Below are 12078 nucleotides of genomic sequence, written 5' to 3'. Positions count from 1 at the left end.
CCCCGCTGCAGGGCGGGGCTTGGCCCTGCCCCAGCAGCCGAGCAGCTCTGCCAGCAGGCACCAGCCCACGGCTCTGCTGGGGGCGGCGATGGTTCGTGTCGAGAGGCGGCCGCGTTTCAGACCCACTTTCAGTATCACAAAGTGAATGAATAAAGCCTGCTCCAGCAAGGCAAGGCCGTTTTGTTTAGCTCTCATTTAAAGCTCTGAAGAGTGACTGGGTAATGATGGAGCTGGTTTCCCCCTGCAGATCGGGTCCCACAGCGCAGTCCGTTAGGCTTTTAACAACATAAATGCCTTTTTCTGCTCTGTGTTCTCCCTGGCACAGGTTTTGGGTAGGGAGGTGCATACTGCAAGACCTGAAGAACAGTGCAGCTGTAGGAGAGGCATGTGGAGCCCGCTGCAGCCTGCACACCCACCGGCACCAGCGTTTCCCAAATCCCAGCCCATTACAGCAGAGGGGGGCAGCCCAAGGCACCAGTACCCTTCCCATGGAGGGATCCAAAAGAGAGAGCAAGACCTCAGTTTCATTCACAGAAACAAGCCCGGGGCAAGAAAAATGTTAGATATAAACCAAGCACATCTCACACCCGGAGCTGAGCAAAGAAACCACGCTGTGCCATGGAGACATTCAGCAGAGCTGCAGCTCTGCATTTCAACAGGGTGTCTGCCCAGTAGCAACTGTTAGGGACACCAGAGCTGGCTCAGGCACCAACACTGGAGCCACCAGCTTGGTGCAACGCCTGTTCCCCTGGACTCCAGCTCACCCCCTAGTACTGGTGAGGCAATACATGGCCAGCGGAGAGCTGCAGCCCCCACACAGCACTCCGATGAGCTCGTCACTGCACTGCTCAGCGACCACCCATGGACGGTGAGCTCTTCTGTGCCAATAGACTCTGCTTTCACAACAGCCACATGCTAAAGACAAAGAACTGAATTTGGATGATGTGATGCCCAGAGAGATCGCGATTCAGCCTTTCTCAAGTTACCAAAAAAGACAGAAGACGACTTCACTTATTCTAGCTGAAGTAGCTGGATTTAAAGAAATTAAATTTGTCAGTTCATTAGTGTGTAACATAAGAATGAAAAATGCATTTCTAATTCCTGATCCACTAATCCACAATCCGCTGATCCGCAATCCCCAGAGTCTCCAGGGAAAGGAAAGAAAATCCACAGCAGCCTTGCAGCATTTCTCGAAGATTTCCTGGCCAGGTTCTACAGAAAGAGCTCACACTACAGAGCCTGCCCTCCTTCCTTTACAAAATACACCGTGGCAAATTCGCTGTCACCCTAGGATCTATCAGAGATAATAAAAACCAAATGCACCTGTCAGAATAAGCAAACAATGGATGTTTTGTGAGGATGCTTCACATGTTTGCTCAGCTCCCCACTGATGTGCAGTACCAGCCCATTTGCAGCAGCCCATCCTCTCCTTAGGACAACTAGCAAGGTCCGAGTCACCTTCTTAACCCAGAAGTGCTGCTACTGCACTGCGGGAAGGGATGTGCTGGTGCCTGTGAAAAGGCTGTCCTGGCTGCACCTAAGAGATGTGTCCCTCTGCGTCTTCTTCCCAGCTGACATGCACCCGTGGATGCTGCTCCTCATCCATTTTGCCCCAGGAAGATGGGTTCAACATCCCATGCTCTCAGGATACAGCAAGAGTCTAGACCTGCCAAGCACACTCGCAGTCACGGGCCCCTTGGCCTCTTTGCATACCTTAAACCATGAGCTCCATAGGCAACATCAACTTTCTACGCCAAATCCTTCTTTAAATTATTTGAGAGCCCTTTGCCTCATTCAGTTAGCTAAGTTGGAGGCATCCACAGTCCTCTCTTTGGCAAGCGTGCCCCATGTCAGCACAACCCTGTGCAGAGAGGGGAGATCGGCTGCGAGCACTGAGCTATGGGGTGGGAAATGGGGCCAGCTCCTGGGGCTGCCACCACTGCACTTAACCACAGCCTTCGTACCCTCTCCAGACAGATGTGCTGATGTAGTTCCATAACTGACCCAGTTTTGCCTTTGCAAAGCAACTCTGCCTTCACTTGCTGCTTCTCTCCAACTCAGCAACTGTTCAGAACTTGCTGTCTATGCAAGCATGGTCATGGCGAGCTGTAAAGCCCGTTTGCACCAAGAGGACTCACTCCCAAAACATGATGGAGTTGTCTCCTTCCTGCAACATCTTTTCTTTCTCCTTTCCAGTAGATATGTTAGAAATGCTGTAAAGTTTTGTGGCTGCAGACTCCAGAAACATCCACTAATGCCAAAGCCAGTGCAGAAAACACCACCTGATATTTCTCCAGTACCCCCTTTTGAGGGGCAGGTCTCACATGCAAGGATGCCAAACCGCAGTCCCTAAGAGAATTTGCTCAAGTCACATATGGAGCAGGAGCCCAGACCAGAGCCTGAACTCAGTGCCCCCCCCCAAGCCACTTCCACATTCCCGTTTCACAGTTTTTTGGAACATGCCTCAAAATACTCTCCTCCTCCCAGCTCTGCTCTCCATCGTGGCAGTCACACAAGAGCCATCGTACACAGCTGCGGGAAGCTTGAGGCCAGAAATAGCAGCTCATTACTAAAGCACGTCACCACATGCCAAGGACCCCGATACGCCCTGCGGTCCCCTCCCCGCCACCCCACCCACACAGCGCTCTCACCGCTCCACCAGCCGGTCCTCCCCTCCAGCAACAGGTCCCTCCCGGACGGGGACAATCCAGGGTTGACTCTACCAAGGTCCGTCTGTAATTCTCCACTGAGCTCCTCAGCCTGCGCTCTTGGAGGTTCACACCGGCTGAACTGATCTCCAGACGCTGACAGGGTAGGACCAAGCCCTAACTCCATTCCACTCTTGAAGGTTTCAATTAATCACAAAACCAATTCCATTTTGGGCTCCATCTGTCTTTATTCCTTCAGGGCCTAATAATGCCTCACTGTGCGTTTTCACACACTAGTTGAACTGAAATTAAGACAGATTTCAATATGAAGTGCCCAAGAAGAAAACGCATTTCTTTAAAAAGAAAATTTAAGAGTCATTACCATTCTCAGCTTATAAAAAGACCTTATTAAGTAAAAGCAGTGGGATATTAATTTGGAAAACAACTCAGGTGAATTCCTGCTTGTTGCAAGACATGCAAACACACTAAAATCATATTTATAGGCCTTCATGACAAGGTATGTATGGAAATGTAACACAATCTGCTTCCAAAGGCAGGTGAGGAACACGCAAAGGGAGATCAGAAACGCTCATGTGTGCAGACGCCAACCAAAGGGATTCTGGCAGCAGACACCCTGCTGCACCGAGCATGGACCAGAATCCAGAAACCCTTTTCAACCATCTCCATTACACTGGCAGAAGTAGCTAAAATAAACCAGAAACCCTTGTGGTTCATCACACGCAGCAGGTTTTAGTTGCTCAAGGCTTAGGGAAACCTCATTTGCATGTTACCATATTGTTACCACCCCAGGTTTTTTGTTCCTACCTCTGCAAAATGCAGCCACAGGGGCTTTCCGACCAGCCAGGCCTGCACATCCACTTTAATAAGGCAATTCCTATGTTGATCTGGCGGTTTATACAAAGCAAAAGCCCTAATTATTGATCTCAGCAGAAGGAGCCTAAGGATTTACAGCCACTAGCGGGGCTGAGCCCATCGTGACCCGGCTGTCGGTCCAGCAGCACCAACGCATTCACTCACTCCTCACTCACGCAACAATGCCGTCCCACTTGGGTGACAAGCAAGACTGACACAGGCAGGGATGCTCAGGCCAGCTGCAGAACGATTAACAGAGGGAAACAGGTACAGCTGGGCAACAGAAAGGAACAACTGAGAGAGTCACTACCACGGAGAGAAGCAGCATGACAAGACATTTGCCATTACCCACATATCGCCCGGGCTCCACCTAATACCATCTGACTGCTGAAAAAGTCCTTTCTCTTCCTCATCCCCTATTTCAGGGCATTTAGAAAAACAAAAAGGAGACACAGTCTGGAAAGGATCATTGCAAGAAATTATACAATGCACTCCATGTTAAATTCATAAGAGACAAAACCAGAGAGAATCTGTGAGAACTGAAGTGCGCTGGAGGGACAGCTAGACACTTCTGATGGAAGCGAAGACGCACTCCTTTGATGGTTGCCTTCTGGAACTGGCTGCAGTACCTTAGAAACTCATTAAATGCAGCAGAAAGGACAAGTGACGTACATCTATTGATGCTCTGAGCAGCAAATTAGTTTTCAAATCTATTCAGGTCTCATACAGTGGCACCAAGGGGCTAAGACTCGTGAAACAGCTGCGATAGTGTTTCTCCAACTTGCGTGACAACTCCAAGCCACCCCACGGGGAGGGAGTTGCCCACTGGTCCAGCTCCCTGCAGATGTCTTGTGGCCACTGGGCTGACCGGCTGGGCTCAGAGCTCTGCGTGGCTTCTCAGGCAGCCAAGTCAGTGAGCACCCCTTTCCAAAACATGCCAGGCAGCTCCAGGGGCCTCTGATGGACATTCCCCTTTTAAGCAGAAATAGGATCATCTAAAATAAAGAGAGATCAAAATCCAACTCACAAGAAGACACAGAATGTCAGCATCTGAGAGAAAAGCAAGCAGTCAACAGTGATGATGAGTTTCTTCAGAAAAAGATAATTCCAGTAAGCTGTTTTCCCTCTCTGCAGGACATCAACCTGTTCAAACACTTGGAGAGCCCTGAAGGGGCTGAGGTTGGCAGCAATCTGGTGGAAGACCTGAAGAACAGTATTACTGAATAACTAATCAACTGTTTCAAGCAACTGGGAGAACAGGTAGGCTGGAAGATGTCAACCTGGGAACAAGGCCACATGCCAAGACTTGATCCCTCTTCAATCCAGACAGAGAAGGACCAGTCTTAGATGCCATGAAAGCCTGCAGCTGCTGGCTTGTGTTATTTTACCTCCTTTGCAAGCTCTGGGTCCAGCAGCAATGCCTTCCTCTTCTCAGCACAGGGGGAAGAGCAGGGGACCAAGAGAGGGATGGTGAGTAAATGTGGCTAAATCCACAAGACACCCCATGAGAGCTGAGAAGCCCCCCAAGACCCCTCCAAAGGCCCAACTCACACCATTCACGCTGCAGACCTGGCTGGATCTGCGTTTGCATGCTCCTTTTGTACAGCCTGCCAGCAATTAAATCCAACAAAAGCCACAATCAGGAAAGAGGTTGGAGGGTGCACCCAGCAGGACCTGCAAAGGAAGAGATGGGATCTGGAAGCTCCTATAGAAGCTCAGACAATAGCTGTAATCGTAATCACTGGGTCAGTTCTGTCCACCCCAAACGCTGCTGGGAGCAGGTACGTAATTGAGGCTGGATCCTGCATTTCCTGCTCTCATTGTTCGTCTTCCTCCCATTCTTCGCCTCTTTGTTCTATTCAATGCGCTTTTTCAACCTCCCTTCTGAAACACATTAACAACAGCCTGCTCCAGTTGCCGTGATTAAAGAGCAGACGCAGATGCCTCTTTTCTGCGGAGCGTTTTTCACCTATTACTTGGAGGGAATGCAGAGAACATGCGACATGGGAAAGTCACAGCAGGTCAGGAAAATAATGTAGGTGTTAGGTAGGAAAATCTTTGAAGTTTGTGAAGCCATTAGCCGAGCGCACAGGCTGTAGTAAAAAGGATAAACAGAGAACATGGGTGATGAATAAATAGTGGCTGAAGGGACAGAGGAATACAAGTTGCGTCCAGCGATGAAACCAGGTCTACACTGAGAAACAGCAGGTTTGGGCTGTTTTGTTTTTTTTTTGCAAGAAGTGATTAGGTAACCTGTCCGAATGCATATTTTAAATGGAAACCACCACAACTCAAATGCTTTAGTGGAGAGCATTTACTCAATGTGAAGAGACAGAAACAATGTGTTTTATATAATGCATGACCTGACTGTGATGAGTTTTTCCTGCAGCTTGTGTCACCAACCTCCCTGCTAAAGAAAGGGTGCTTCCGACCACTGCCAGAGCGGTTTCCCGACACCCCCAACCCCTGCCATGTCCCTGGGCAGCACCAGCTCTTCTGCGGGGCAGGTGTTACAACAGCGAGCTACAGGCAAGACCCTGCACAGCTCTGGGAGTGCTCATCTCTATGTGAAGGACATGCAAGGAGGAGACCATGTGCACCACTGAGGCTGAGCCCTGTGATAACTGATAAAAATGCAACGGCACCCAGTACTGCGGGGGAACCATGCAGGATTGCTCGCTGCTGAAACCTGATGTGAGGCCAAACACCCCAGTTTTGGCAACCTCTCTGCTTAACCTCTTTGTCCTCTCCTCTCTCATCACCAGCCCAACTCAGCCCCCCTGGTTGGGGTTACTCGCTCCAGAATTCCCCCACTTTACAGAAGTGACAACAGCCTCAGCCTAAAACCAGTCCCACAGGGTAGGCTAAGATGTCCATCCCACCTTGTGAACTCTCCAGCAGATACAGGCATCTGAGGAAAGCATACGTGGCGTAGGACAAGCACCCAACCCTCCACTGCTGCACCCTGCCAGCTTCCAGACAGCATTAATTTACCAAAGCATGTGCAAAAACAAAAAGAGGAGAAAACCTTGATTTCTAGATTTTCCTCACAGGGTCTGCTCTGTCTGTCTTCCTGAGAGCACAAGGATGGCAGTTTACTATTTAATTGTTAATTACACTTTCTTGTTAGATTTCAGACGCTGAAAAATGTTTAGGGATTTATTCTTCTGTGTAATTAACCACAATGATGAAACACAGTTTTAAACCACACTGCAGTTTTTGTTAAGGTTATTCATAATGGGGAAAGGCTAAATAGGTTGAGTTCATTATCGTTACAGAAAAAAATTGAGGTGACCCAATCAAATTAATTTGAAATTATGCGCAGTGAGGCTGATAACTCCACACAAGTCAAGGGTTCAAATAAAAACAGAAGAGACAATCTACAAAGCCAGAAATTACAACACGCAGGCAGGGAGTCAAGCTGGAATTACTGTGTCTGGAAGGTGGCAAAACACACATTAAAGGCGAACAGGGCCACTGAAAAAAAGAGTGAAAATGGGTAAAGCCTTGGGTCAAAGACTGTAGGATGTAAAAGGAGAAGCTGGAGGAGGAAGGGATGAACATGAAGATGGATTTGAAATAAATGGGTAGGGACAGTGCTTGTTAAGCTAACAAGATTTATTTCTCAGCCCAGAATTCTTACGTCCTTACAAGACAGCAACGAAGCAAGGTCTTTAATTTTACTTTTCCTGGGTTTATTGCTTGGGCCTTAATGTTATTTAACAGCAGTAACCATCAGCCAGTTTCACTGCAAAGCTGGACCTAATTCAAAATCATTAAATTTGGTGGAAGCTTTTTCCCCTCGACAGACATCTGAAGAAGCTGGTGCTTCTCTGATAAAACACTGAAGTCATGAACCCTAGGAGAATAGAGACCATCGAAATATTGATGGATAGAGCAGGGATGGGGAGACAGCATTCCCCCATGGATAATGGCAGTTGGGATGTCTGTGATGTCCACTATCAAGGTTTAAGGGATTTAATCTCATGGGAAATGGTTAAGACAAGCAACACCCTGACATGTGCCATCTCTAGGAAACTCTTGAGTGCTGCTATGAGATGATGCTCGAGATTTCACCTGTGATGAGTTTCCTTCTACCAACTCCTGTAACATTTGTTTTATCACCCAGGGCCAAAGCAGGGAACAGCGAGATCCCAGTAGTGCTGGGGACTGCCCTGCTAGGACACACAGCAACACGAGCTGGGACCTTCTGTTTGAGATCCTGTCCCCAGCTACCCAGTTTGAACAGAACCTGGGATTTTTGGACTGGCCAAAACGCCACAGATCTCTCAATGGACCTGCAGAAGCAACTTTCTTGCTGGCTCCCCACTTCAGCCATGCCAGTTCTTGCGCTTTCTGCCCTCTCCCCATGAAATACAAACTGCTTCTCTTTGCCTTGAAGTTCCCACCTCTTAGCTTCTCTCCGTCCTCACCTCTAATTCACCCCTAAACATATGGGGAGCATTTGGGATAAAGCTTCAAGAATGCATTCGACAAATTATTATTCCCCTTCTAAACGGATTACCAAAATCCTTTTATTACAAAATATTAAAATGTTCAAATTATTGGTGTGGAAAAACGTTTTCTGGAGGGAAAGTTTTTAAAAATTGAGGTTTTAATCACAAGCATAATCCTTTCTGGCTAACATACCCAGCCTTGTGAAACGTCTAGATACAAATTGCGCAAAGGCCTGGCTGCGCTACGAACAAAGAAAGATGCTGCCTGTAAATAGCTTAGAGGACATCAGAAGACACTTCTCTCATCAGCAATCTTTTTTAGCTTAATATAGCTCCTCTTTGCATAAAACATTGACATTTTTGCAATGTTTGGACCCAATGGTGCGAATGCTGATTGTCATCCGAACACACCAGAGTGTACCTTCAAAAATATGCAAGAACATTTTACGGACAGATTTTACTTGCCTCCAAAATGCTCTATCTTAATATTTCATACTTATATATATTTAAATGTTAGTACTACCGGATAAATGCTAACATGCTTTTATGCTAATGCAATCACTGAAAACCCAGATAATGTTGTGTATTGGCATATACTGTTAGTGAATTATGGATACCTAAATGTACAATCCCACATGCCTAGCAATTATTTTTGTTAGTGCATTTAACTTTTATTTGCAATCAGAGCACTTGAGGATTGTTCAAATGAAGTTTACTTTTGCAAACTGCTGAATGGAAAACATTTTGTTAAAGGTTTAAAAACAGTAAGACTGTGATGAGGTTGCAGAGTTGCAGCAAGGGCACCGCTCAGAAAACTCTACCAGATGGAGTGATGTTTGATTTGGTCACAGACTCAGCGATTAAACCCCAACTGCCTAGAATGAAGGACATTTCAGAGAAACAAGAGATGAAATCTTGATTTTCTCCATACCAGATCATCACCAGATCCACGGCAGAGGCTCACGGACAGAAGCAGATGGATACCAGGAGGACAGTGTTTGTGCAGGCTGCACCACGGCAGCCAGGACCTGGGACCCTTTGCCTTGAGGACCAAACTCTCCTATGCCAAGGCTGCTTTTCAAGTCCAGTTTAAGCCAAATAAATAGGAGGGGGAAATCCTGAGCCATCTCTGCTGTGTCTTCTCCTCCTCCTCTTTCTCCTCTTACTGCCTTTGCTGATCCAACATCGCGGCCAGCCACCTGGTCTGTTGGCTCAAGATGTTGATCCACTTGAAAACCCTTTTATCCCAAATTGGTTTCCAGCACAGCCAGACATTTGAGCCAGGTCCCGGCTGGACCACGTGCAAGACCTGGGGGATGCAGCTGGTCGCTCCATCCCTTACCTGCTTCCCTACCTGATCAGAGTAGTTAAGGACAACACAAATTTGGAGAACACCTGGATATTTTTAAGAATTGAAAAGTTCTGGATGTGACCCAAGCACGTCTGAGACTGCTCAGTGTCCAGTGGCTTTCTCCTGCATAAAACAACTTGCCTACAGACAACACCAAACACCCTTTTCCAGATTCAGCTATGCCAGGAGCTAATGACCTCCTGGGCCTGGCTGAGGCAGTGCTGTGATCATGCCCTGATTCTCCTCTGGGAAGGTCTGCCTGGCTTGAAACCGCTGGCCTGAGCCATCCTGGCTGAGGAGACCTGAGAGGTTGCCACGGACCCATTTGGTGAGCAGCAGACCACCACCTCTTGCCCAGGCATGGCTCAGCATGCAACACAGCCCCAGGTACACATGCACAGATCAGATCGTGCCCCTGTAGCCCAGTGAGCTGTGACACCTCTGGGCATTTACTGGAAAGTCCTACCACCTAACTGAGGCCCCTAGGAACAGCCATGAGTGAAGGAAATAAACAACAACCCCTCAGAAAAACACAAGACATCAGAAAATACTTAGTGTGAAGTACTGGAAATGCCCCCGGCAGTTTAAATGGAGCACCAAGTAAGCTGAGAAAACGTATGAACAAACAAATTAAGCAGACAGCACAAAGCAGACAAGTTGGCATGTAGGTGTCTATTGAGAAAGCTTAAGCACACGAAGGGGGAAAAAAATGCAAACCCAAAACCCAGGCATAATATTCCTCACAGTTTGGAACTGAGCTCTCAGACAATACATCATCCAAACCACTCAAAATTACCATCTGTAAGAATGTCCTTTAAAGAAAATAGGTCTAAAAGTTTCCAAAACAGCGTTCTCATATTGTCATATTAGAAAAAGGGTTGTTTCTGTCCAAAGAAAGGCATTTCCAACTAAGTGAGGAATACTATACAAAAGCATTAGTTCTGTGGCCACTGCTACACCCTCATTTCATAAGACAATGAATTTCTTGAGTCTTGATCACGTCACGTTAGCTAAATCAGGAAAGAAGATATTTAATAGCCCTCAACATTTTGCAAGTTTCCTGCAAATGTTTCCAGAGCCTCAGCATGATTTTCTTTTTATGAAACATATAATTAAGAGTCTACATGCTATTAAAGAACCTAAGGAAACAATTACAATATTGTTTCAAAGAGTAAGATATGCCAGAATATGAAGAGCAGATCTGTGTTTCTGATGTGAAAGAGAGGATCTTATTGTGATGAATAAGTCAAGCTCTGTTTCAGACTATAAGCTGGATCCTTTCCTGGTGTAAAAGCTGGGTACCTGCTGCTGTCCATGAGGTCATGTTAATTCACATGTGCTAAAAAACAACTGCAAGATAAGATTGCAAACGAAATGCAGATTTGTAGACTATAGATTAGACTAAGTGTTAAATAATTTATAGCGGAGGAGAAGGTGACCATATTTTTAGGCACAGAAATATGCTGATACTTCAGTCTTCACTCTGCACTTCTGACCTCACTTCTGACCCTGAAGTCTGGGTCCATCCAATGCATTTCTAAAGTCTCTCTGCATGTGAATGTGCAATACACACACCTAAAGCCCCAAAATCCACAAAACAAAAAGGGCACCAGTTGAGCCCACATGGTACCACCTGCAGCACTACATGCTGTGCCCTAGCACAAGGCTGACTGGGCTCCCTCAGGCAACAGCCACCTTCCAGTGAACCACAGATGTCCTCCAGACCAGTCCTGATTCAGCCTGCTGATCCCTTTCCTAACCCAGTGTCTAACTGACACCCTTTTGGTTATGCCTGTGGGTCAGAGGCATGTGTCCGTAGGGCTAAAAACCCTCCCCATGGGACCAAAGACAACGGGACTTGCTAGGTTTCCAAGCACAGAGCCTGTCTGGTTTCCCGAGGTTCTCACTATCCCACCCAAGGTGGGAAAGAGCTCACCTGGACAGTGCGGCTCCCAGGACGAAGGCAGCATGCTCCTTCAGCACGGCCTCGGTGCTGTTCAGCCCATCGATCACAAGCCGGAGCCCACCCATGGCGAGGAAGTCCTTAGCATTGTCCACCTGGGAGAGAGCAGATCCCCATCAGTACAAAACCCACAGCCAGATTCAACTCAGTAACTCTTCAAGAATGCCTTCCTTCAGAAAGCCCAGCATCTCTCCCCTCCCAGTCTAACCAGTGCTGAGTTTTAAAAGCAAGTGAAAATGAAGAGGGAGTGACTGTGGCTTGAATTTCGTACAATAGTGCCTGCAAGCAGTGGAAGTCATGGTTGCAGAAGCAGGTAGCTATTATCATATGCAGAAGGCACTGCCAAAAAATCAAATACTTTGGTCAGCTATCAGAACTATTCTTGACATGTGTTTCAGTAACTCAAGTGATGTCAAAAATGCAGTAAATCTGATTATGTCAAAAAAACTTGAGTTCTTTACTCTCTCACCTCAGCAGGCCATTACTGGGAACCCAGGGAATTGCAAGTGTTGCGAATGTAACTAATTAATTAATGCTCTAATTGTAGCACCGGGAGTTAAGGATGCTTAAGAGCCTGTCAGCAGCAACAGTACATGGGCAGCATCGCCTGTGCTTGCAGCGAGGCGCACAGGGCAATCCTGGGTGTTTTTCATGAGTACTGTCAACAAATTCATGCCGACGTGAAAAGAAGCTGCTAGTCCCTGCTCAGAAGGGCCAGCCAGGAGCCTCCCCTCGGGGCAGCCTGAGCAATGACTTTGCTAAAGCAGATGATACTGGACTAACTGT

The 12078-nt window shown here is 47.2% G+C and overlaps 1 protein-coding gene across 1 annotated transcript in view; it reads right to left on the bottom strand.

The window, feature by feature from the left end:
• SIL1 (SIL1 nucleotide exchange factor) overlaps positions 1 to 12078 on the bottom strand; it is a gene marked incomplete at its 5' end in the record, with an annotated part of 42883 nt that overhangs the window by 22256 nt on the left and 8549 nt on the right. The window contains one exon of the mRNA XM_010183608.1: positions 11266 to 11387. Coding sequence (XP_010181910.1) covers positions 11266 to 11387 — 122 coding nt within the window. The remainder of the gene's footprint in view (positions 1 to 11265; positions 11388 to 12078) is intronic.

Source organism: Mesitornis unicolor, unplaced genomic scaffold, assembly GCF_000695765.1.
Source record: "Mesitornis unicolor isolate BGI_N332 unplaced genomic scaffold, ASM69576v1 scaffold4424, whole genome shotgun sequence".
NCBI classification, from domain to species: Eukaryota; Metazoa; Chordata; class Aves; order Mesitornithiformes; family Mesitornithidae; genus Mesitornis; species Mesitornis unicolor.
This window is presented reverse-complemented; position numbering and strand designations above follow the sequence as displayed.